Source organism: Hyperolius riggenbachi, chromosome 6 (assembly GCF_040937935.1).
Source record: "Hyperolius riggenbachi isolate aHypRig1 chromosome 6, aHypRig1.pri, whole genome shotgun sequence".
Taxonomy (NCBI): Eukaryota; Metazoa; Chordata; class Amphibia; order Anura; family Hyperoliidae; genus Hyperolius; species Hyperolius riggenbachi.
In genome coordinates this window covers 377,364,426-377,389,248 of record NC_090651.1, presented here as the reverse complement: position 1 = coordinate 377,389,248, position 24,823 = coordinate 377,364,426, and the positions used below count along the sequence as shown (strand labels likewise).

Genomic DNA, 24,823 nt, shown 5'->3' with positions numbered 1-24,823 from the left:
CCTGCCACTACCCCTCTGTGTATCCAGGGTCCGTGAAGTCTCATCCGGGGTCTGTGAAGTCCCAACAAGTCCGGACCCTCCATCAGTTTTTTAACCCGATCCCCAGGATCGTTCATGGATCCATTTTTTTTATTGAGTGAAGACGGCCGCTATTTTTAACATTGGTATCCGTGGCTCCAGTTTTGGTCCGGGCACAAAAACTGAGCCACGGATACGTCTTTGAAACAAATGTGAACCGGCCCTTAGAGGTGTGATGTGTCTGTTATTCTGCCCTGAAGGGAATCTTCTACTTGCACTTGGCAGGCCTGAAAACCAGCCGAACTGGATATATTTTCACAGAACTATTAAATGTATGCGTTCTGTGTCTGACGTGTCTGTCACAGCTTTGCTTTTCCAAACCTGTGAAAGGAAACTAAAAGCTATTTTTACGAGGACGTTTAAAGAAGTAGACGTGTCCGAGCGCATTATCGGTAAATATTCATTTTATGCCGTTCATTTTTAAATCTGGTAGAATATATATATTTTTGGTTATACTGTTATTGATATTCAAAGAAGATATCAGTATAGATCAGACTTTGTAATTCTTATTACTCCAGTGATCATAATCATTGTGTCATTCAAGGAAGATATATGCCCAAAAGTTTCTTTACCTGGGGAAATTATAGGCTTAACCTGAGGCGTGAGACCTATGGAAGCTGCCATATTTATTTCCTTTTAGGCTACTTACACACCAAGACGTTGCGTTTTAGGGGACGTTATGGTCGCATAACGTGCCCCTAACGCAAAGCATGGTGGTGCGGGAGATGACGGTAGAGTGAGTCGCGTTAGGTGGCTCTATCCGCATAAGTTCTCCCAGAGTGGCGGTGATTGGCAGGCGGGACCACGTGATGCGGAGCGAGACACTCCGCATCACGTGGTCCCACCGGCCAATCAGCGGCTGCCAGTGCAGTGCATATTAAGTAGCCATGTGCGCGGCTACTGTAGCGGCATCTCCCCGCCTCCTCTCCGCCCCCCACTGAGCATATGCAAACAGTCATTAACAACAACTTTCACTACAACGTGCAGCGTTACATGTAACGCAACGTGGGCACTGTGAACAGCCCACTTGTGTTACATTGCTGTGCGTTGGGGGAGTGTTACAGGTGCACTAACGTGCGCCTGTAACGTCCCTGTGTGGAAGCAGCCTTAAACAATACCAGTTGCCTGGCAGCCCTGCTAATCTTTCTGGTCAGCGGGTCTAAATCACACACCTGAAACCAGCATGCAGCTAATCTTGTCAGATTTGTTATAGACCTCTGATATGCATGCTTGTTCTGGGTCAATGGCATTAAGTTAGAGGCAGAGGATCAGGCAATGTGCAATTATTTGAAAGGAGATAAACCTGCCAGCCTCCGTATCCCTCTCACCTCGGGTTCTCTTTAACCTCTTGAGGACTGCAGTGTTAAACCCCCCCCCCCTAGTGGCCAGGCCATTTTATGTAAAATGGGCCACTGCAGCTTTAAGGCCGAGCTGCAGGGCCGCACAACACAGCACACAAGTGATTCCCCCCCCCCCCCTCTTTTCTCCCCATCAACAGAGCTCTCTGTTGGTGGGGTCTGATCTCTCCCCGTGTGTTTATTTTTTTTTAATATAAATATTAATGTTCATTATTTATTTTTTAATAAATTTTACTATTTTTTTTTTTTTAATTCATATTACCCTAGGCCTGCCCTCCCTCCGCCAGCCAATCACTGTGATCAGCTGTCATAGGCTTCAGCCTATGACAGCCGATCACCTCTGATCCTCAGGAGGGAATAGCCTTGTCACACGCTTTCCCCAGTACAGTGCTGCTGCAGATCGCAGCACTGTACTATGTAATTAGACGGAGATTTCGCCGTCTAATAGTCTCCCGAGCAGCGATTGCCGCTCGGAGACTGAAGGGGGCGGAGCTTCGCCCGCTGAGCAGGAGATGCTTGCACACAATCTCCTGCAAATTGCTGCCCCAGGACTTTACACCAATTGGCGTTAGGCGGTCCTGGGGCTGCCGCTGCCGCGCCCATCGGTGTGACACGGTCAGCAAGCAGTTAAAGGGAACCTTAACTTTAGGGGAAAAAAATTCACTTACCTGGGGCTTTCCCAAGCCTCCTCCCGGCATCCTGTGCCCGCGCCGGTCCTTCGGTGCCCTCCGGTCTCCCTCCGCGGCTAAGTTTCGTTTACGGCCGACTGCCAGTCGTCCTCCGGCAAAGCGTCCTCTTCTTCCGCATTCCCCGCCGTAAAGCACGTCCGAATGACGCGCTTTACGGCACTTTACGTCGGGGAATGTGAAAGAAGAGGAGGCTTTGCCGGAGGACGACTGGCAGTCGGCCGAAAACGAAACTTAGCCGCGAAGGGAGACCGGAGGGCACCGAAGGACCGGCGCGGGCACATGACGGCTGCAGGAGGCTTGGCAAAGCCCCAGGTAAGTGAGTTTCTTTTTCCCCCCACAGTTAAGGTTCCCTTCAAAGAGAACCTAAACTGAAGATAGTCAGAATAACCATATACAGGTCATACTTGCCTCCCATGTAGTCTACTCCTCAATCTCTTTCTCCTCTCCTGCAACCCATTTGTCCGCTGTGATCAATGGAATTCTCCGTCCTCCATTTTAAAAATAGTCATTACCCCCATAACAGCTTTCTGGTCAGCACACTGTTACACTGTAATATCGCCCACTTGAGCCATAGGGAATCATGGAGATTACCTTGGTTATCAGTTGTCCTTTCAGTTAACCAGCAAAGCCACCACTTACATTAAAAGTTTGGCAGTTAATATTAACTAGCAGATTTGTGTCGGTCAGGCATTGCACAGTGTGTAGGGTAGGTTACAGTGGGGGAGATTAGTACACCGGTATGGTGCGTTGATTTGATTTTTTTTTTTTTAACGCAATCCATCAAGAATATTGATTGAAAAAGATATGAAAAAAAAAAAAAGAGAAACCAATGACGGTGTTTTGGAATAGTATTCACCCCCTCTTGGTGGGCAGCCCTTTTTGGCAGGTGTGGTGTACCATGTTCTTTCCATTTCACTAATTATGTGACATATGAAGGTAATTGGTTGCACCGGGACTGTTTAGGGGCTTCATAGCAAAGGGGGCAATTACATATGCACATGGCCATTTTCAGTTTATTTTTGCAAAATTTTGTTTTATGTATATTTTTCTGATTTCACTTTACAATCTTGATACTTTTTTTTATGTGGTGGATCTGCACAAAATCGTGTCTAAATATTAAAATGACAGGTAGGAATGTAACAAAATAAGAACAAAGCCAGGAGGATGAGAAGATGGGAAGAATAGACTTTTATAAGGCACCGTCTGTGGGGTGTGGCCACCATAAGGAAGGGAACACACTTATTTGGCTTGTGCGTGTTTTGCTGCATTATATGCCAAAACAGGCCCCGGCCATTGTAGTCAGACCAAGGCCAGCATATGAGCATATGCTAAAGCAGCCCATACACTCAGCCGATTTTCTGGCCGACCGATCGATCGCTGACGGCCGATTTCGATCGATTTCGATGGATTTCCATCGAACTTGCAGGGTGGAAAATTTAGGTCGATCTGATGAGATTGCTTATCAGTTTGCATTGGCCTTAATGGAAATCTGATGGCAAAAAAATGCCATCAGATCGAATTTCAACAGATTTCAAACTGAAATCTATTGGAATTCTATCCTGGTAAAAAATGTTCTAAAAACGCATCAGATAGATCATCAGATGCATTTCTTATCTGTCTGCTGCCAATCTGACGAGTGTATGGGCACCTTTAGACTTTTATTATTGTGTAATAAATGTATAAAGTGTGTTTGTGGTGTGTGAAATATTTGGCCATGTTCACAGTAATGCCTTGCAGTGTAACGGGCGCTCTATACTTCTGCACCACTTGGTGTGTGCAGACAGTGTGTTGCGGTATAATGGGTTGCGGTCAGGTAACACACTGCAAGCATTATGTTACCGTTTAAGCGAGCATTAACAGTGACATATTTTTCATTGTATGCTTTACTGTACCTGATGAACGGGGCAAATAACTTGCAGCATCACTGTCTCGATCCATTGCGTTCCTGCTATCACAGGGAACGCAATGCAGTGATCACTGTGAACCTAGCTTTGACTGCAAAAATGCGTGGGAAATTGAGCAGCATGTTAAAGGGGTTCTCCTGTGTCTTTTAAAAAGCTAAAGCAGACACTTACCTGGGGCTTCTATCGGCCCCCCGCAGCTGTCATGTCCCACGCTGTCCTCCTCCGATGCTCTCGTACCCACCGCCGGTAACCTGCTAATTATTCGTTTAACTAGACGAATAGAACTGCGGCTGCGCGGTCGTGGCCACGCACGTGCTTTCTCCTGCGCGCGTCATCGGGAGCTTACTGGCAAGCACAGTAAGCTCCGGATGACGCGCACGGGAGCAAGCACACGGGAACGCAGCGCAGTTGTATTCGTCTAGTTAGACGAATAATTACACCAGTGCCAGCTGCATTTTTTTCCCCAACTTGTGCTTTTAGCTAATCGGAAGCACAAGGGGGATGCGGAAATTTTGAGGCGCATAAATATTGAAGCCTCTTGTAATAGCCCTTTGGTTTTTCTGTGGGGGACATGGATCGATGATCGGGAACCATGTTGCTGTTCACTGATCCCCGAGGTACCGGGGGACACCACGGGGGCGCGCCCACGATTGCGCGCCGAACCGTGGCACCGCAGCAGAGAAGCCACCCGGACGTGAGCTTCTGCCGGGCGGCAGAAATGGTTAACATTGGTTTGTCGTTTTTCATGTGCATATTTTATGCACTATTATTGGTCACTTTCACTCTTGCACCTTCTTTGTGGTGCTCATACTTGCTAAGGACCCGGATGGACTCCTTGGTTGGATCATACAGACCCAATTTTGGTTGTCCTTGTAGGCATAGGGCATACTTGTAGTGAGGCAGGCAGTTATTACTGGTCATCCCTCATATCTCACACGATTGGGGTCTGACTGACTGGTTGGTTTTAACATTTATTGTACATGTGTTTTGATACCAATAAAAATGTGTTTTCTTTTTTAATTAAACCTTGGTTGTGAAGCCTATCCAGCAGGATTCTTTTTCTTTCCTTTCTTCTTCTCAGAACCTACAGTCAGAAGGCAGTAGAGAGATTTTTTTTTTGTAAATATAAGTGCCATCCAGATACATTATTAACAAGGGATCTTGCAAGGATTGTGAGGTATTTATGGCAAATAGATAAGACCCTTAGCTTACTTAATGCCAACATAGACTCAGGCTGACATGAAGAGTATTTTACAGATCCTATCCTGTTCATTGTATGCTGCTTAAGCCTGTAAATAGGGAACTGTATGTTACTGAGTACTGAGCGGGATAGGGGGGCACTCAGGGAGGCACAGTGATTCCCAGGGGGAGCCAGTGCCCCAGTGTGCACTAGTGTAGCTTCCCCACTGATGGTGAGGCTATGGTTACTGTGGTCATACTTATAAAGCTTGGAGTCCAGCAGGACCTTTTAGAGTTTTTTTTCAGCCATATTTTTAAAGTGAATGTTACAAAAAGTATGATAAGGCAGCACGGAATGCAAATTTACCACTTCTTGGTAATGTGTCGAAACAGACACAGTTTAACTAGTTGTTGCTATGGGGGCAATATATCTACGCCATGTTGGACTTTATCTGAAGTCCCAGGGGTGTAGCTACTCGTCTTTGGGTTTCTATGCACGCCACGTGCGCCCATCAGCCGTGGATGCATGTAAGATTGGTGAAAGGAAATATATGTTCCCAAAGCCAATCTAAGTGCCTGATTCATAAATGATCAGTGCTGTAACCAACAGCACTGATTATTCAATAAAAGTATGTAAAAAAAAAAAAAATTCCTTTTGTTTTCACTTCGCCTTAGAATGCATCAGCATGTGGCCAAAAATAATATTGCAGGTACAAAAAATAAGAGTAGATAAAAATGAAATAAAAAAATCCATTAACTCTTTCTGATACCACCCCCTCCCCCATGTAAAACAAAATAAAAGTCTGTAAAAGAAAAGTGGTAGAATTTAAAAGAGAATACATAAATTGTTAGGTTAGGGATTTAACTTTGGGTACATGTATGCCATTAGGTTATATTATTGTTGTTTTTACACATTTGGGATTGCAATTAATGATAGGGTACAAAGAGGAAACCAAGATACTAAATGGAAAAATACACCTTATTTCCAAATAAAATATTTCCCCCATACACTGAGCTAGGAACATTATTGAAATGTTGTAATAACTGGGCCAATTTGGCGAATAAAATGTGTGGGGTTTATCTACAGTCACACGTTTTAATTTAAGGCTGCTTTCACAGTAAGACGTTACAGGCGCACGTTAGTGCAGCCTGTAATGCAGCCCACTGCACAGCAATGAAAAATCAATGGGCTGTTCACAGTGCCCACATTGCATTACAGTGTAACGCTGGACGTTCAAACCAAGTGCTGCAATCTGTACGTTATACTGGGCTAAGCCGCGTTAGACTACTTGCACATGCTCAGTAATGTTGGAGGAGGAGGTCTCCCCTCCTTTTCCGCCGCCAGCCACATGGCTAATTAATATTCTCTGCACTAAGTGACGTTCAGTGTTTACTTCCTGGAGCGGCCGCTCTGTGCGGCGATTGGCCGGCGGGACCACGTGATGCGGATCACTTGGTCTCCGCATCCCATAGCATAAAAAAGGCACACCAAGAGCTGCATAACGCGGCTCTTTGTAGCGTCCTCCTACAACACCACCATGTGTTTGTTAGGGGCACGTTATGCGACCTATAACGTCCCCTAAAACGCAACGTCCTGGTGTGAAAGAGGCCTAAAACTATAATGGCTGAAAACTGAGAAATAATAATTTTTTAAATTTTCTTATTATTCCTGTTAAAATGCTTATACAGTAAAATAACTCTAAGCAAAGATGTACCACCAAAAGAAAGCCCAATTTGTAGCAAACAAACCCGATGTATAGATTATTTAGGTATGATACCGTCTTTCCCCGAATATAAGACACTGTCTTATATTCTTTTTAAGGAGGAAATGTGTGCTAGGGCTTATTTTCGGGGGTGGGAGGGGCTAGACGCTATATGTATGGGGAGGCTCTTACCGAAACTCCCTTGTGGCGGCGTCAAAGTACCGGTAATTCCTCAGGTGGTGGCGGAGCCATAGTAATGAATCTGTGAGGGCGCCCTTTGACACTCACGCAGTACGCTAGTTCAGCTCTGCACTGGCGCGCCCTTCCTTTCACCATGTGCGCCCGGCTGATGCGTCCCAGGCGCACATTGATTATTATTAAGAGGGGAGCGCAGGCACAGAGCCAACCTAGCATACTGCGTGAGTGTCAAAGGGCGCCCTTACAGATTGATTACTATGCTGCCGCCACCACCAGAGAAATTATTTGCAACAGAGGGGGACGCAGCCACAAGGGAGGTACAGTAACAGACCACTCCCCTCCCCATACACAAAGCGTCCCCCCAGCTAGGTCTTCATTTCGGAGTAGGTCTTATATTTCAAGCATGCTTGAAATATAAGGTAGGCCTTACTTTTGGGGTAGGTCTTACTTTAGGGGAAACACGGTAATCTATATATATAAAATCGTGTGTGTGTGTGTGTGTGTGTGTGTGTGTGTGTGTGTGTGTGTGTGTGTGTGTGTGTGTGTGTGTGTGTGTGTGTGTGTGTGTGTGTGTGTGTGTGTGTGTGTGTGTGTGTGTGTGTGTGTGTGTGTGTGTGTGTGTGTGTGTCGCGATCACTCGAAAACAGCTGGACCGATTTGAACGAAACTTGGTACACAGATCCCTTACTACCTGGGATGATAGGTTCTGGGGGTCTCGCGGCCCCCCTGCACACCTAGGCGGAGCTACAAACAGCAAATCAGATTTCACCCATTCAAGTCAATGGAAAAAATGTAAAAGTCTGCCATTCTCACAGTAATCAAGCCAGAGTCCCCACACTTGGCACAGTTGGTCACTTGGTGACCGAAGTTACAAATCCAGGAAAAGTGGGCGGAGCATAAAACAGCCAATCAAAATGCAGCCATTCATTTTAAATGGGAAAATGTAAACTGCAGCCATTCTTACACTGTTAATCGCAGGGTTCTCAAACTTGCCACACTTGGTCACTGGGTGAATAAGATTACGATTTAGGAAAGTGGGTGGAGCCTACAACAGCCAATCAAAATTCACCTATTGCATTTAAAGGGGAATATTTAAACTGCTGCCATTCTTACACTGTTTATGGCAGAGGCTTCAGACTTGCTGCAGTCAGTCATTGGGTGACTGGGGTCCAAATTCACTAAAGGGGCGGGGCCACAGACAGCAATACAGATTTCTTTGCTGGATAAACTGCTTCCATTCACACATTTTTGATGCCAGGAACCTGAAGGCTCACAAAACAACAGCCAATAAAAATTCAACTTTTGATTTTCAAAGGGAATATTTAAACTGCTACCATTCTTATACTGTTAAAAGCAGATGCCTCAACCCTGGTACAGTTGGTTACTGGGTGACTGGGGTTCAAATTCAGAAAGGGTTGGAGCCACAAATAGCCAATCAGATATACAAAGTATTGATACCAAGGACCCCAAAGCTGATAAACTTGGTAATTGAGTGACTATATGTCAAGGTTACAAAAAGTGGGTGGTGCCAGAAGCTTAATTTTTTACATGGCAGGGTTCCCAAACGTGACACAATTGGCCACTGGGTGCCTGGGATTATTATTCAGAAATGTGGGTGGCGCCTACAACAGCCAATCAAAATTCACCTATTGATTTTCATGGGGAATATTTACATTGCTACCATTCTTACACTGTTAATGGCAGAGGCCTTAAACCTGATACAGTCAGTAATTGGGTGACTGGGGACCAAATTCACTAAGGGGGGTGGAGGCACAAACAGCCAATCATATTTGTTAGATTGATTTCAGCCATTCTGTTATTGGCAGGGTTCTCAAACTTGACACAGTTGGCCACTGGGTGACTAGGATTAATATTCAGGAAAGTGGGTGGAGCGTACAGCAGCCAATCAAAATTCATCTTTTGATTTTCAAGGGGAATATTTACATTGCTGCCATTCTTGCACTGTTAATGGCACAGATTATTATACAGATAAGTGGGTGGAGCCTAAAAAAAGCTAATCAGAATTCACCAGTTGATTTTCAAGGGGAATATTAAAATTGCTGCCATTCTTGCACTGTTAATGGCACAAGCCTCAAACATGAAACAGTTGGTCATTGGGTCACTGGGGTTCAAATTCAGAAAAGGGGATAGAGCAGGCATGAGCAGGCTTGGCCCTCCAGCTGTTGAGGAACTACAAGTCCCGCAATGCATTGCAGGAGTCTGACAGCCACAGTCATGACTCATAAAGACAAATGCATTGTGGGATTTGTAGTTCCTTAACAGCTGGAGGGCCAAGTTTGCCCATGCCTGGGATAGAGCCACAAACCGCCAATCAGATGTGTTTCATTTCACTGGGAAAATACAAATTATTGATGCCAAGGACCCAAAGCTCACAAACATGGTCATTGAGTGACTGTGTGTCCAGGTTACAAAAAGTGGGTGGAGCCAAAAGCAAATTTCACTGGGAAAATGTAAACTGCAGCCCTTCTTCACTGTTAATGGCAGGGATCTCAAACTTTGCCAAGATGGTCACTGGGTGACTGAGATAAATATTCAGGGAAGTGGGTGGAGCCTATCATAGCCAATCAAAATTCACCTGTTGATTTTCAAGGGGAATATTTAAATTGCTGCTATTTTTACACTGGTAATAGCAGATGCCTCAAACCTGCTATAGTTGGTCATTGGGTGACTGGGATTCAAATGTTGGAGAGGGGCGCAGCCACAAACAGCCAATCTGATTTGTTTAATTTCTATGGGAATATACAAATTATTGATGCCAATACCCCAAAGCTCATAAACTTGGTCATTGAGTGTTCGTGCATTAGGGTCAGAAAAAGTGGGCGGAGCCAAAACCGGTCAAATACATACACGGGCAGGCAGTTCCAGGTCATTAGTGGGCGGAGACAAATACAAATTTCCCTGGGAAAATGTATACTGCAGCCATTCTTACACTATTAATGGCAGGGTTCTCAAACTTTGCACTGTTGGTCACTGGGTGTCTGGGTTTAATATTCAGAAAAGTGGGTGCAGCCTACAAAAGTGAATCAAACTTCACCTATTGCTTCTAAAGGGGAATATTTAATTGCTGCCATTCTTGCACTGTTAATGGCACAGGCCTCAAACCTGCTACAGTTGGTCATTGGGTGACTGGGGTTCAAATTCAGAAAAGGGGGTGGAGCCACAAACAGCCAATCAGATTTTTTTTTTCAATTTCAATGCAAATTATTGATTCCAAAGACCGCAAAGCTCACAAACTTGGTCATTGAGTAATTGTGTGTTAGGGTTAGAAAAAGTGGGTGGAGCCAACACTAGCCAAATACATTCCCGGGCAACGCTGGGCAATCAGCTAGTTAGTGATAAAGTTATAAGCGGATGAATGGGAGGAGAGATGAAGTGTGAAAATTTCTCTGGTCCTTAAAGAGAACCCGAGGTGGGTTTGAAGAATGTGATCTGCATACAGAGGCTGGATCTGCCTATACAGCCCAGCTTCTGTTGGTATCCCAAACCCCCTTAAGGTCCTCTACTCTGCAATCCCTCTTAAATCACAGCCGTGCTGTCGACACACAGCATGTCTCAGCGGGCTGTGTTTTTCTCTATAGTGTCAGTCTGCTGCTCTCCCCACCTCCTGCAGAACTCCGGTTCCCGCCTGCCTCCTTTCCCTCCCCGCTGATTAGAGGGAAGGGAGGGGGGTAGGGACCGGAGCTCTGCAGGAGGCGGGGGAGCAGCCGAGACTGACACTACAGATGTAAACACAGTACGCACAGCGCGCCTGTGATCTATGTCTGATTGCAGAGTGCAGGGGGACATTAGGGGGGTTTGGGATACCAACAGAGACTGGGCTGTATAGGCAGATCCAGCCTCTGTATGCAGATCACATTCTTCAAACCCACCTCGGGTTCTCTTTAAGGGGCATTAACCCGTAGTGGTCAAGTAGTTAATATAAGAAAATCTTTTATTTACTGGCATGTGCTTTTAGATGGGGTGGATTGCATGTCTTGCTAGTGCTACAGAATTGAAAAATGAAGTAAGAAGCAGATGTTGTAAATGTCTCCAACATGCCTGTCTGCTTTTATACACAATTAAAATGTTACTTTAATATTCTCTCGTATAGGCAAAATCCAGAATCGGGAATGATGCAAGATCCTGCGGTCGATCCGTAAGTGTCTGGGTGGTTATGATTGCTCATTCATGTGACCCTTTTAGTTCCTACATGGTTTAAAACAGTACCAGGAAGTGATACATCGTCACTTGGTCAGTTTGGAACTGGCTTATGCAGTTATGTGTTACTCCTGCTCCCTGCTTAAAGGGAACCAGAGATGAAAGTTTCACACAAAATAAAAATATCAATCGATAGCTTGTAAAGAATAAATGCTTTACCTGATAATTTCTCCGCTCTGGTGTGCATTTTTGAGGTTTTTTTTAGCCATCATTGCTCCAGGAAAAATCCAATATGGCCACTGGCTCATAGCCATTCTGCTTACAGGTTATGAGCTGTTCTGGATGTGCTGTCTAGGCTCTATGAGACTATAGACAAGCAGGGCTGCTACTGCAGCCTTTCATCTGTGTGCTTTCATTATTCTGGAATGATGTGCAGCTGCCTGTAGGAAGTGTCTCTCATAGGAATGAAACTGCACAGATAATAATGATGATGACTGCACAGTGCACACAGATCACACAGCAGCCACACTTGTCTGTTGTTTCAGAGCTTCTTTCTCAGCAGGAGCAGCCCCTCCCATGTCATCAGAGCTCTGAGTATGCAAAGCAGGAAGCTGAGCCAGGAGGGAGCGGGCTTGAAATGACTTCACAGAAGACTGACTCAGCTATAATGATTCCAGGTTGAACCTAAACTGAATGCTCAGTCGGGGATTCTTATCAGAGCTGATAACAGGCAAATTGAGCAGAGAAGAATGAAACAGAGAGCAGAGTAGGTGTACACTGTCATGTTACCATTGATATATATGGTAAAATGCATGAGGGTGCTTCATCTCTGGTTCATTTTAAGCCTATGTCCTGGGCTGCTGACAAAGACAGGTACTCCCTTCCTCCATCTTCACTTGGTTTATTCTACTAAACAAAATTTACTCTCTCAATTACTACAGTTATCTAGGTGGATGAAACCAAGGAAAATAGGGGATCATCATCAGTGAAGAATTTTTAAATGTAAAAAAATGTCAACAAAGTCAAAGGTAGGAACTAGTGACCATGGAACGGGAGCTGTGTATAGAAGAACTTCTGTTGCATATACAGTATAGTGCAGGCATGGGCAAACCTGGCCCTCCAGCTGTTAAGGAACTACAAGTCCCACAATGCATTTGCCTTTGAGTCATGAGTGTGGCTGTAAGACTCCTGCAATGCATTGTGGGATTTGTAGTTCCTTAACAGCTGGAGGGCCAAGTTTGTTGATGCCTGGTATAGTGGCTTCAATACATGGGGGTGAGGAAAGGGTATAGCACATATGGAAGAGGGGCGTGTTCTGTATGAAAGTCATATATTCAGGGAGAGGTAAGAGCTTGCAATGTGCAGACATTGACTCAATATTAAATATTGTAAAAAAAAAAAAAAAAAAAAAAAAGCAATTTTAGGAATATGACTAATTTCACATAGTCGTAATTTTGCATCAAAATTCACAATTATGATGCAAAATCGTAATGCAAAATTTCAGGAAAAACCGTACTGAATTTTGTCTGTAGTCAGTTAAAGGGGAACTTCAGCCTAAACAAACATACTGTCATTAAGTTACATTAGTTGTGTTAATTAGAATAGATAGGTAATATAATCTCTTACCCACCCTGTTTTAAAAGAACAGGCAAATGTTTGTGATTCATGGGGGCAGCCATCTTTGTCATGGGGGCAGCCATCTTTTTGGTTGAAAGGAGGTGACAAGGAGCAGGAGACACAGTTCCAACTGTCCTGTGTCCTGATTACCCCTCCCAGCTGCACACACTAGGCTTCAAATGTCAAATTCAAAATGTAAAAAAAAAATTGCAACAAAACAGCAGAACGAGAACAACAACATCAGAAATCCCATCATGCTTTGCACAGCATCCGGGGAAAAATGCCCGGGCAGTTTTCTTCTGTGCAGCTAAAAATGAGGCTTGTATAAGAGAAACAAAGTTCTTATGCTGTAAAACTGTTAAAGAAACACCAAGCGTTTTCAGTGCTGCTGAGTCGATTTTTAGTCTGGAGGTTCACTTTAACATATCTAGCAATGTTGGTGACAATAGCATGTATGGGGACTTTGCTATTAACAACTAAATATGACACGAAAATTACACAAAAAGTACGCGCAATTACGAATGGATTACACAAAATCAATTGAATTTACAGATCATAATTACGTATGGGCATAGTTTTGGGAAATTCTGCGTAATCCTAATTAGTTGATTACGATCAGCACTGATATTTGTGAATGAGATTTGAACACCAGCACTACCACTGAAGTTGCTGAGGATCCAGAGTTTGCATTTTACTGGTGCCCACGGTTTTTGTCTTAAAGCGGAATATAACCCTGCATTTCAACTTTGCTCTAAAACATTATTACATATTATATGCAACTAGCAATTTTTTTTTACTAGACCAGCATTGAAAGGGTTACACACAGAGCGTTAAAGTTCCGTGGAGAGAAATGCAGACGCATCCAAAGTTTAGATAGATACAGTTAAGTAAACACAATGTAACAAGTGTGAAATGTGACTCACTCTCTCTGACTGTGCAGGAGCTGGAGGACAGCCAAAGAGTGTGTAACATTCACCACTTGTTACATTGTGTTTACTTAAATGTATCTATCTAAACTTCGGATGCGTCTGCATTTCTCTCCACGGAACTTTCAAGCTCTGTGTGTAACCCTTGCAATGCTGGTCTATAAAAAAAAAAAAAATGCTGGTTGCATATAATATGCTGTAAATAATGTTTTAGAGCAAAGTTGAAATGCTGGGTTATAGTCCGCTTTAATGGCAAAGCTCTACAACTGTTTGTCTGTACGTGGAGGCGCAGCTTTAATCAGTGATTATTATTATTTAGTATTTATATAGCGCCGACATATTACGCAGCGATGTTCGTAATCAGCATATATGCTTATATGTAATTACGATTTCTAAATGTAATTGATTTCATATAGTGATTCGTAATTTTGGCTGAAATTTCACATCATTTTCGCGTAATTTTGTGCCAAATTTGGCAGTGAATAGAAAAGCCCCCATGCATGGTAGTGACACCAAAATTGCTAAACGAATTTACCAAAAAGACCTTGTAGCTTTTGAGAAAATCGATTTTAAAAATGCAAAGAAAAAATGGTTTTCAAACTAAAAAATGACAGTTGTAAAACCATTTTTCTTTACATATTTAAAATTGATTTTCTCAAAAACTGCAAGGTATTTTTAAATTTTTTTTTTTAACTTGTACCCTATGTTCTCCTTAACATATGTATTTTAGTAGCAATAGCATATATGGGGGCTTTGGTTATTAACCGCTAAAGTCAGCACAAAATGTAGCGAAATTGCGTGAAAATTACGCAAAAAATGTACGTGAAATTATGAAATATTACTATCGCATACAAAATGAACTATGATTTTCCCTGAAAGTTCACATTACGGTTACGGTGCATAAATGCAAATTTCGATGCGAAATTACGCATATGCGAAAAAACGGCCCACCACTGGTTTCAATCAATGCTAACCTGCCAAGCATACAAGTTGTTTCACCAAATGACCTAGAGTGCATGAACTTTATCTAGAATCTCTGTTTGCTTTGAGGACATAACTCTGGTGATTTATTTGGGTCTTTGAAGAGCAACTACAGCAGCCATATGCACCCAATTATTTTCTGTGGTTTGGAGGGCAATGTAACAAACATCTTGTATCACACAAATCCACTGCGAGCTACCATATCTGTAAAAAACAATTTCACATAGTGTGATCTGTTTAACCACTAAAGATAACCACCACAACTCCCATCAATCGTGTTGCTGGTGAACAAGTGATCAATCATGATTCCCACCACCTCTAATAACAGAGCGGCTCACCAGATGTTTACCACCAATTCACAATTCACAGTGGGATTGATTCTTTAACACAACGTATAGGGGAGTACATTGACTTCTTCCTGCAGGAGGAGGTCAAAAAACTCCCAGCTTTATTGAAGGATACCAAACATTTATTGAAAAAATTGGAAACTCTAGAAGTGAATCAAGAGGACTGGATAGTCACAGCTGATGTGGCATCTTTGTACACAGTGATTCCACACGGTAAGGGCATGGAGATAGTGGAAGAAGCATTGGTGGGAGGATCTGATTTAGATCCTAGACAGATTTCCTCCATTATGACTTTGTTAAAATTTTCCCTAGAACACAACTACTTTTGGTATGATGGGGATTATTATCTCCAAACGCAGGGATGTGCGATGGGGGCAAAATATGCCCCCAGCGTAGCGAATCTCTATATGGGGAAGTGGGAGGATATGATCATTAATGGGGAGGGTAATCAGGGGATTGTAATGTGGTCCCGATTTATAGACGACCTTATGTTTGTCTGGAGGGGTCCCAGGCAGGAATTGGATCTATTCTGTGAACGAATTAATCAGCTATTGGAGGAAATTGATCTGACCTTCACGGTCAGCCAAGATACAGTCCAATTTTTGGATCTGGTGTTATGGAAGGGGGAGAAAGGATTGGTATCAAAAACGTTCTTTAAAACCACTGATAGAAACGGATATATTCCGAGATCCAGTTGCCATCATAATAGGTGGCTGTCTAATATTCCTAAAGGCCAGCTGACCAGGATAAAGAGGAATTGTACATACCAGGAGGATTATGACATTCAAAGCCAGCTCCTTATAAACAGATTTGTGGAGAAAGGTTATGATAGGACAGAGGTGGAAAAGGTTGCTATGGAGGTAGGAGGTATGGAGGGCGGAGCCAGTACGCCTGACGCACAGCACGGAAATCCGGGCAGGCTGGTGGTCGTGGGGGTTGATCAAGCGGGACGCCGCGGACGGACCTCGTATCTGAGACTACAGACCTAACAGCTCTGCTGCTGTGAAATACTTAAACATCCATCTTGGAGCTTGTAAGTGTATTCGGGCGCGAGAGGCGCAGTATGGTTTTATTTTAGCAGACATATTACGCTATGAACATTTTTATGTGTTTTATTGAGGAATAAATGCCGAATTTTATCATATTATGGATATGGATGTGGATTACTGATGAGCCTGGAGTACCACATATTGAGCCTGAATTCCACCTGTGAATTGGTGGTAAACATCTGGTGAGCCGCTCTGTTATTAGAGGTGGTGGGAATCACGATTGATCACTTGTTCACCAGCAACACGATTGATGGGAGTTGTGGTGGTTATCTTTAGTGGTTAAACAGATCACACTATGTGAAATTGTTTTTTACAGATATGGTAGCGCGCAGTGGATTTGTGTGATACAAGACTTCTTAAAACAGGATTCAACACAGCGCACTCCAGTTGCTCTTTGGAACTTTGAGAAACCTTATTGGCAGCTCAGCCTGCGGTGATTAGTAGGCAAAATACTGTTAAAGATATTATATACAGGTGGTAGTGTGTTGTTTAGACTGATTTAGGTGGCGCAGCATTGTTTGATCAATAATGTCACAAACAGGGCCGGGCCGAGGCATAGGCTGGAGAGGCTCCAGCCTCAGGGCGCAGTGTAGGAGAGGGCGCACAATTTATTCAGCTGTCATTCCTAATTGTGTATGAAACAGAAAGAAATAAGAAAAGGGGATACATAGCAGTGACTGCAAGCCAGATAACTAGAGATGAAGGTGTTGGGGAGGTTGTGGGCCCTGTGGCCCTCTTAGTCTAATAGCAATCAGTGTGTGATGGCTGGGGTGGGAGGGATGGAGGGGCGCACTTTGGTGTCTCAGCCTTGGGTGCAGGAGGACCTTGTCCCTGCTCTGGTAACAAACATGTACAACCGCTTTGTAGAGTCCCATAATGTTGCACACATGGAGCCTGATGCACGGACCCTCAATAAATTTGCCGCACAACAATAATACTGGTGCTATCACCAGTAGAGTATTTTGCATTGAGACCTGCGGTACATGGGTAATGCGCATTACCATAGCAATGCTCACATTAGCAATGTACTGCAGGCCGCGCTAATTGCGCAATGCAAAGCACTCTGCTGGTGCTAGTACCATTAACCCAAATGTTTAGTTTGAAAGCTGCTTGTGCGGTGCCAGCCTTTGTCGGCATATCTCATCTGGCTGCCTTATAAAGCCAAACCAGCGGGTGGCAGGGAGGAGTAACTTTTATCTGTTCCGGACGGCTACTTTTCTTCCACCACCGGCCGCTCTGAACTTCCGACCTGTCTCCTGGGTCCCAATCACATGATATGATGTGATTGGGATCAAGGAGACTTCCTCAGCATAACAGCGCCACCTGGTGGTGGAAAAGGGGTGATGGAAGAGACTTTTCAATCGCCCTTCTTCCACCACTGGGTGGCGTTGTAATTCTGACATGGTCACCTGGATACCAATCACATCATTCAAGATTCAAGCACTTTATTGTCATTGTGTAACACAACAAAATTACTTTTCATGACAGCCCCACGGTCTATAGAGGGAAAAGTGTGATAGTAACAAAGGTAGAAATAGAAGAATTATGCAAGTGTGCCAGGTTTTTCAAATATTTAAACAATTTGTACACAGTGTTAGTTATTCAGAGTTAATCAAGTTTATGGCAGAAGGGAAAAAGCTGGTTTTCAGTCTGTTCATTTGTATGTGGATTGATCTAAAATGTCTACCTGATGGAAGGAGCTCAAACAAGGCATCCCAGCCCAGGTGGTGCCTGGGCTGGGATTCGACCCGGGGACCCAGTGCTGCAAGGCGAGAGAGCTAACCACTATGCCACCGTATTGCCCTTAATGTCGCACCATACAGTCAGGTTCCTAACTTCTTCTCTGTATGCAGTGTCACATCACGTGATTGTAACCAAGAAGACATGTCGGGAGTACGTCACCACTACGGTAGAGGAAGAGGAAGGCGATTCAACCATCCAGACAGGTTTGTATGAGAGCTCCCTGCTGTCACTCTACCCTGCTGAGCCTGCCAGGCAAGGGAGGGCACACTTCCTAAGCTGCTGAAGGGTTATATTGCGGTGCACTGCCTGTGCATAGCAAATTTACCAGCGGTTCATACATAAGAAAGACAAATCACTGTGGGGAATAACTTCTTTGGTCTTTTTTGTATTTAATAACAGGTTGTTAATTATTATTTAGTATTTATATAGCGCCAACATCTTGAACAGTGCTGTACAGAGTATATTGTCTTGATTCTTAACTGTCCCTCAGAGGGGGCTCACAATCTAATCCCTACTGTAGTCATATGTGTATGTATGTATCATGGAATGTAGGTATTGTAGTCTAGGGCAAATTTAGGAGGGAGGGCAATTAACTTATCTGTATGTTTTTGGGATGTGGGATGAAACCGGAGTGCCCAGAGGAAACCCCCAGACATGGCAGTACATACAAACTCTGCGCGGGTGGTGCCTGGGCTGGGATTCGAACCGGGGACCCAGTGCTGCAAGGCGAGAGAGCTAACCACTACGCCACCGTGCTGCCCTTAATGTCGCACCATGCAGTCAGGTTCCTAACTTCTTCTCTATATGCAGTGCCATATCATGTGATCGGAACCAAGAAGACATGTCGGGAGTACGTCACCACCACGGTAGAGGAAGAGGAAGGCGATTCAACCATCCAGACAGGTATGTATGAGAGCTCCCTGTTGCCACTCTACCCTGCCACCACATACCCTGCGGAGCCTGCCAGGCTGGGAAAGGCACTTATCCCAAGCTGCTGAAGGGTTAATATTGCTGTGCGCTGCCTTTGCATAGCAAATTTACTGGCAGGCCATACATAAGAAAGACAACATCACCGTGGGTGTCAAGAACCGCAAGGCCGATCCTTGATTGGGTCAATCGCTCAGTCAGAAACTCTGTCTCGCTGTCGCTTTGCGCATAGATGCCCATATGTGGATTCGCGATCTATGAACCGACTAGCCGAGAGGAGCGTTCTGACATCAAAGGATTCACCACACACATACAATTCAAACGCTTGCCACCACGTGCGAGTCAGCGCACGCCTGTAACTATTAACACACTGAGAACACTGTAACTTAACCAGAGCCAGGCCGACACATAGGCTGGCGAGGCTACGGCCTCTGGGTGCCTGTCAATCATGAGCGCACTTCGGAGCCGTGCCTCCCCGCCCTGCAATTTACCGGCCGCGGGTGGCAGCGGTGAGAATTTGTTTCTGTGTACACTCTCTCTCTGAGAGAGTGTTGCCATGGCCACAATAACGCTGCCTGCACTGCACCGCCCCCCGCTCTCAAGAGCCGATGTTGTTAGCAAGGCTAGTAGTAAGCAGCCACTAAGCTAGCGTGCAGCTCACTCGTAAGCCCATGTTTACTGTAGCTGACGCTAGTGGCTCTCGCGTGAGTCCCGCCCGTGGCCCGCCCCTTCACTTGATGTGGTCACGGACGGTGTCTGCTTGCTGAGTCCACCCCCCTTCCTCAGTCATCACGTCACGTGACAATGAAATCAGTAACGTCCCTTGCAGGCGTCTTCTCTTCTCTGGCTGGGCTGGCTGCCGCTGCTGCGTAGTGGGGAATGGACTGCACCCGCAGCCATAACAATAAAGTAAGTTAGTGAGTGCTATGAAGAGACAGTCAGCTTCAGTGTGTCACATAGATAGATGATAGTGAGTGACTGAGTGAGGAAATAGTATCCTGAATCCTGAGCTGACTGACTGCCTAGTTAGTTGTTTGCTAATTGCTATTGCTAAGAGATCTGCCTGCGAGCAAGCAGCATAGTGTCTGTTACCTGTGTATATAGGTGCAGAATGAGTGTGTGGATATAGTATATCATTCATTCTACACCTATAAACACAGGTGGCCAGAATTATGCTGCATGCTTTAAAGTAGTTATCAGGCAAATATTTAAAAAAAAAAGCTTTATTCACCTGGGGCCTTTTCCAGCCCCCAGCAGCCGACTGTTCTACACTGTCACCTCCACTCTCCCGGTCTCTGTGCTTGGTGCGGAAGCCGACCCCAAAGTCATCCGCACTGCGCATGCGTGAACCGCCGCTGTTTATCAAGCCCACGTTGTACACGGCTTACTGCGCAGGCACAGTAGTTCTGCGCCTGCGCAGTAAGCCGCATACAACGTGGGCTTGATTGACAGTGGCAGTTTGCACCTTCCGCACTGAGCATGGAGACAGCGGCGGCGGAGCAGTGCTTTTCAGCGCTACTAGATTTGGGCGCAGCCAGCGCCGCCATAGACTGTAATGGGAATCAGTCTATAGCGGTGCTCAGTGAGTAACGTTGGCTCCGTCAGAAGACGGAGCCGAAGTTGCTTAAAAAACACAATAATTTGGCCTCCAGCAATCGCTGGAAGTCGAATTATTTCATTCCCCCACTATCCATGGCGGCCTGGAGGGGGAATAGTAATTAATTCGGCCCGGACTTGTGCAGAAGCAGGATCAGCCATATACTGGCTGTGTCCTCCTGCGCCCAAGTCTACCGGCGCCGATTTCAAATGTACTCAGTGGCAGGGAAGTGGAGGTGACAGCTTGGAACAGTCCGCTGCTAGGGGTTGGAGAAAGCCCCAGGTGAGTAAAGCTTTTCATTTAATATTTGCCTGATCACTACTTTTAAAGGAAATTTGAGTTGAACTTACCTGGGGCTTCTTGCAGCCCCCTGGATACCTCCTGTGCTGTGCCCACGGTGCCGGTCCAAGACTCTCTGGCCAGCAGCGGGACTCCTCAACGCACTCCCGGGGGCTTTTGCCGCATCTGCCATTTATGAAAATTGCTAATGGACATGCGCAGTGTGCGCATGGCTTGGGGCCGCACATGTGCAGGAGCCGCCGACTGGCGGCAACCAGCCAGCTTTGTGGTGGTCGCCACTGCTGGCCAAAGGGACTTGGACCGATGTGTTGTGGGCACAGAAGGACTTCAGGGGGCTGCTAGAAGCCACAGCTAAGTTCAACTCATTATTTGTAGACTTACAGTACCCCTGACCTTATTTTAAAATAAAAATGTTTTTAACGCTTTTTTTATTTGCTGTGACATATGAGTCACAGCACCATCATCCCCCTTTAGCACCCCCTCTGTCCCCCACTCTGCTCAGCTGTAATGCAGAGCTCGCTGATGGGCGGGCAAGAAGTGTCAATACTTCCTCCTCTCTGCCCGTCCTCAGGAACGCCCACCCCATAATTTATTGTTACATTAAACGTGGAGAGGGGGGCGCACTTGGGCAGCCCAGCCTCTGTTGGTGGTGGACCTTATCCCGGCCCTGAACTTAACCCTTAGCTGTATGCAGGGATCAGCGCCAGATCAGTCTATCTGTGCCCGATTCAAGCATACGGGTTGTATATACGAGATACTTTAGAACACAAGGTAACGGAGAAGTTAGTACGATTGTGTATGTTTAGGAACAGGTCATAACCGTAAAACGATTTTTTAAATGTTTTAATAACAAAAATACATTATACACATTTACATACACTAATTAACATGTAAACACAAAGCTTAAAATAAAAGGTAATAACTGTGAAATATTTACTTAGCAGAAATGCAGTCTATGTGGGAATATTTCCTCAAATAAAGTCCAGTTCAAATGCAGGCATTGATATCAGAGTCCTTGAAACAAAGTATATGTCCATGTCCATGTCCTCTGATCTCCTGGAGAGCACATGTGTGTGAAGATTTTAGTTGATGGAATTTTGGATACAAAATGGTCACTGAGGGACCAGACTTTTATACAATCTGACTTGGTGGGCGGTCCTTTAGTAAAACATGGGCGGTTTTTACCTCCTGAATGACAGACTGACACAATTTACCAATAACCTGTGCCATTTCTGTCTGGATTGGCGCACAGCGAATCCGAGGGCAGAATTGTAACCGGCGACCAGGGGCGTACCTAGAAAGCCCGGGCCCCCTGCAAAAAAAATCCCCGCCCCCCAGGGCCCGCTCAGGGACTTTTTGGGGGGAGGAGGGGTCGCAGCATAAGAGGAGAGCTGTGGCCGCAGATCGGTGGGGAGGGGGGAAATTCCCCCCCCCCTCCCTCACCTCGGGCTCTCCTCTCAGCGCTCCCCTCCTGCAATCAATCATTGGTGGTGCTCGTGGCAGCAACAGCGGCGGCAGGCAAGCTGAGCACATACCTCCTTCTGGCCGGAGGTCTCCGTTCACTAAGTGCTTCATAGAACTTCCTGTTTACATAGGAAGTTCCATAAAGCACTTAGTGATCGGAGACCGGCCAGAAGGAGGTATGTGCTCAGCTTGCCTGCTGCCACGAGCACCACCAATGATTGCAGGAGGGGGAGCGCTAAGAGGAGAGCCCGAGGTGAGGGAGGGGGGGGGATTTCCCCCCTCCCCACCGATCTGCGGCCACAGCTCTCCTCTTATGCTGCGACCCCTCCTGCCCCCAAAAAGTCCCCAAGCGGGACCCTAGGGCCCCCCCCCCCCCACGGCAGCAGGGGTCGCATCCCCTATTGTTACGCCAGCCAGCAAGGTAACGTGCGCTCAGCGAACGCCAAATAACTCAGTTTCCGTAGATGCTATACTGCTATAAATTGGATGAGCTAGTAGGCTGATTATTAGTAACCGAGAAATATATTTGCCTTCTTGGATTCTTGGATTATTAATAAAGGAAGTTTGTCTATTGTCTGATTCAGCATTTCGGGGGAACATTTTGGAGTTTTGAGAGGGAACCAAAAGGACTGATCTTTATCTGCTGATGCTGCTCCATGGCCAGCATTTGGTCGTAGCAACTATGTGTGAATAGCTAGGAGGAAGTGGAAGAATGAGGGGTCTGCTCGTAAATCAGAGTGAAGGAAGGGGAAAAAAGACATCTGCTGTACATTTAAAACAGAAAGTGACATTTTGCTCTGCTTTGCGGAACGATACAGAATCGATAATTGTCTCGACTTCCGTATCATTCATGACAGTGGGAAATACATTTTTTTTATTGCTTTTGTATTTAATAACAGGTTGCAGCCAGGTTCCTAACTTCTTCTCTGCATGCATTGCAGTGTCGCATCACGTGAGTGGAACCAAGAAGACATGTCGGGAGTACGTCACCACCATGGTAGAGGAAGAGGAAGGCGATTTAGCCGTCCGGACACGTATGTATGGGAGCTCCCTGCTACCACTCTACCCTGCCACCACATACCCTGCCGAGCCTGCCAAGCTGGGAAGGGCACTTTTCCCAAGCTGCTAAAGGGTTAATATTGCTATGCGCTTCCTGTGCATAGAAAATTTACCGGCGGTCCATGCATAAAAAAGACAACATCAAGGCAGGGAATACATTTTTTCATTGTTTTTGTATTTAACAACAGGTTATTAATGTCGCACCATGCAGTCAGGTTCCTAACCTATTCTCTGTATGCAGTGTCACATCACGTTATTGGAACCAAGAAGACATGTCGGGAGTACGTCACAACTACGGTAGAGGAAACAGATTCAGCCGTTCAAACAGGTATGTATGGGAGCTCCCTGCTGCCACTCTACCCTGCCGCCACATACCCTGCCGAGCCTGCCATGCTGGGGAGGGCACTCTTCCCAAGCTGCTAAATGGTTAATATTGCTGTGTGCTGCCAGTGCATAGCAAATTTACCAGTGGCTCATAAGAAAGACAACATCACCGTGGGGAATAATTTTTTTGGTCTTTTTTGTATTTAACTGCTTCTGGACGGCGGTGGTTGAAATCTACGCCCTGTTTTGAAGCTGTTATTCCTGCCTGGGTATAGATTTCACTTCACCGCCTCCACGTGTTCTCATAGCTTTCATTGTTCCCGCCGATCTTGCCGACCTCTCCCCGCCGCAGCTCACTCTCTATGATCTCTGTGAGCCTTTTAGGAGCCGATTTCATTGGCTCCTGACCCTGTCCATCAATGTAAGCAACTCCCATTGGCTTACACTGATCACACGGTCAGAAGCCAATGAAAGCAGCTCCTGACCGACTCACAGAGCTCTGCCAGCCCGTCATAGAGACGTCAGAGTGGGTGGCCTGAGGTGATGGGTGTGGGTGGGGGTAGTGGCGGGTATGTGCGGTGGTTTGTTGGAAGGAGATGGTTTCTGGTACCAGCGGTCTCTGGTCCTTAAGGGGGCAGAGACCGCGGGTCCTGAAGGGGTTAATAACAGGTTGTTAATGTTGCATCATGCAGTCAGGTTCCTAACTTCTTCTCTGTATGCAGCATCACATCACGTTATTGGAACCAAGAAGACATGTCGGGAGTACGTCATCACCACGGTAGAGGAAGACGATTCAGCCGTTCAAACAGGTATGTATGAGAGCTTCCTGCTGCCACTCTACCCTGCCGCCACATACCCTGCCGAGCCTGCCATGCTGGGGAGGGCACTCTTCCCAAGCTGCTAAATGGTTAATATTGCTGTGTGCTGCCAGTGCATAGCAAATTTACCAGTGGCTCATAAGAAAGACAACATCACCGTGGGGAATAATTTTTTTGGTCTTTTTTGTATTTAACTGCTTCTGGACGGCGGTGGTTGAAATCTACGCCCTGTTTTGAAGCTGTTATTCCTGCCTGGGTATAGATTTCACTTCACCGCCTCCACGTGTTCTCATAGCTTTCATTGTTCCCGCCGATCTTGCCGACCTCTCCCCGCCGCAGCTCACTCTCTATGATCTCTGTGAGCCTTTTAGGAGCCGATTTCATTGGCTCCTGACCCTGTCCAT

The 24,823-nt window shown here is 45.6% G+C and overlaps 1 protein-coding gene across 3 annotated transcripts in view; it reads left to right on the top strand.

Moving 5' to 3' along the window:
- Positions 1-401: 401 nt before the first annotated feature.
- The window catches only part of LOC137523076 (trichohyalin-like), a 39,040-nt gene continuing 14,618 nt past the window's right edge, over positions 402-24,823 (top strand). For all 3 annotated transcript variants that reach the window (XM_068243273.1, XM_068243274.1, XM_068243272.1), the window contains exons 1-7: positions 402-470; positions 11,221-11,265; positions 18,041-18,133; positions 18,741-18,833; positions 23,160-23,252; positions 23,519-23,605; positions 24,324-24,410. In XM_068243273.1, the coding sequence (XP_068099374.1) occupies positions 11,240-11,265; positions 18,041-18,133; positions 18,741-18,833; positions 23,160-23,252; positions 23,519-23,605; positions 24,324-24,410 (479 nt within the window). In that variant the 5' untranslated portion in view covers positions 402-470; positions 11,221-11,239. The remainder of the gene's footprint in view (positions 471-11,220; positions 11,266-18,040; positions 18,134-18,740; positions 18,834-23,159; positions 23,253-23,518; positions 23,606-24,323; positions 24,411-24,823) is intronic.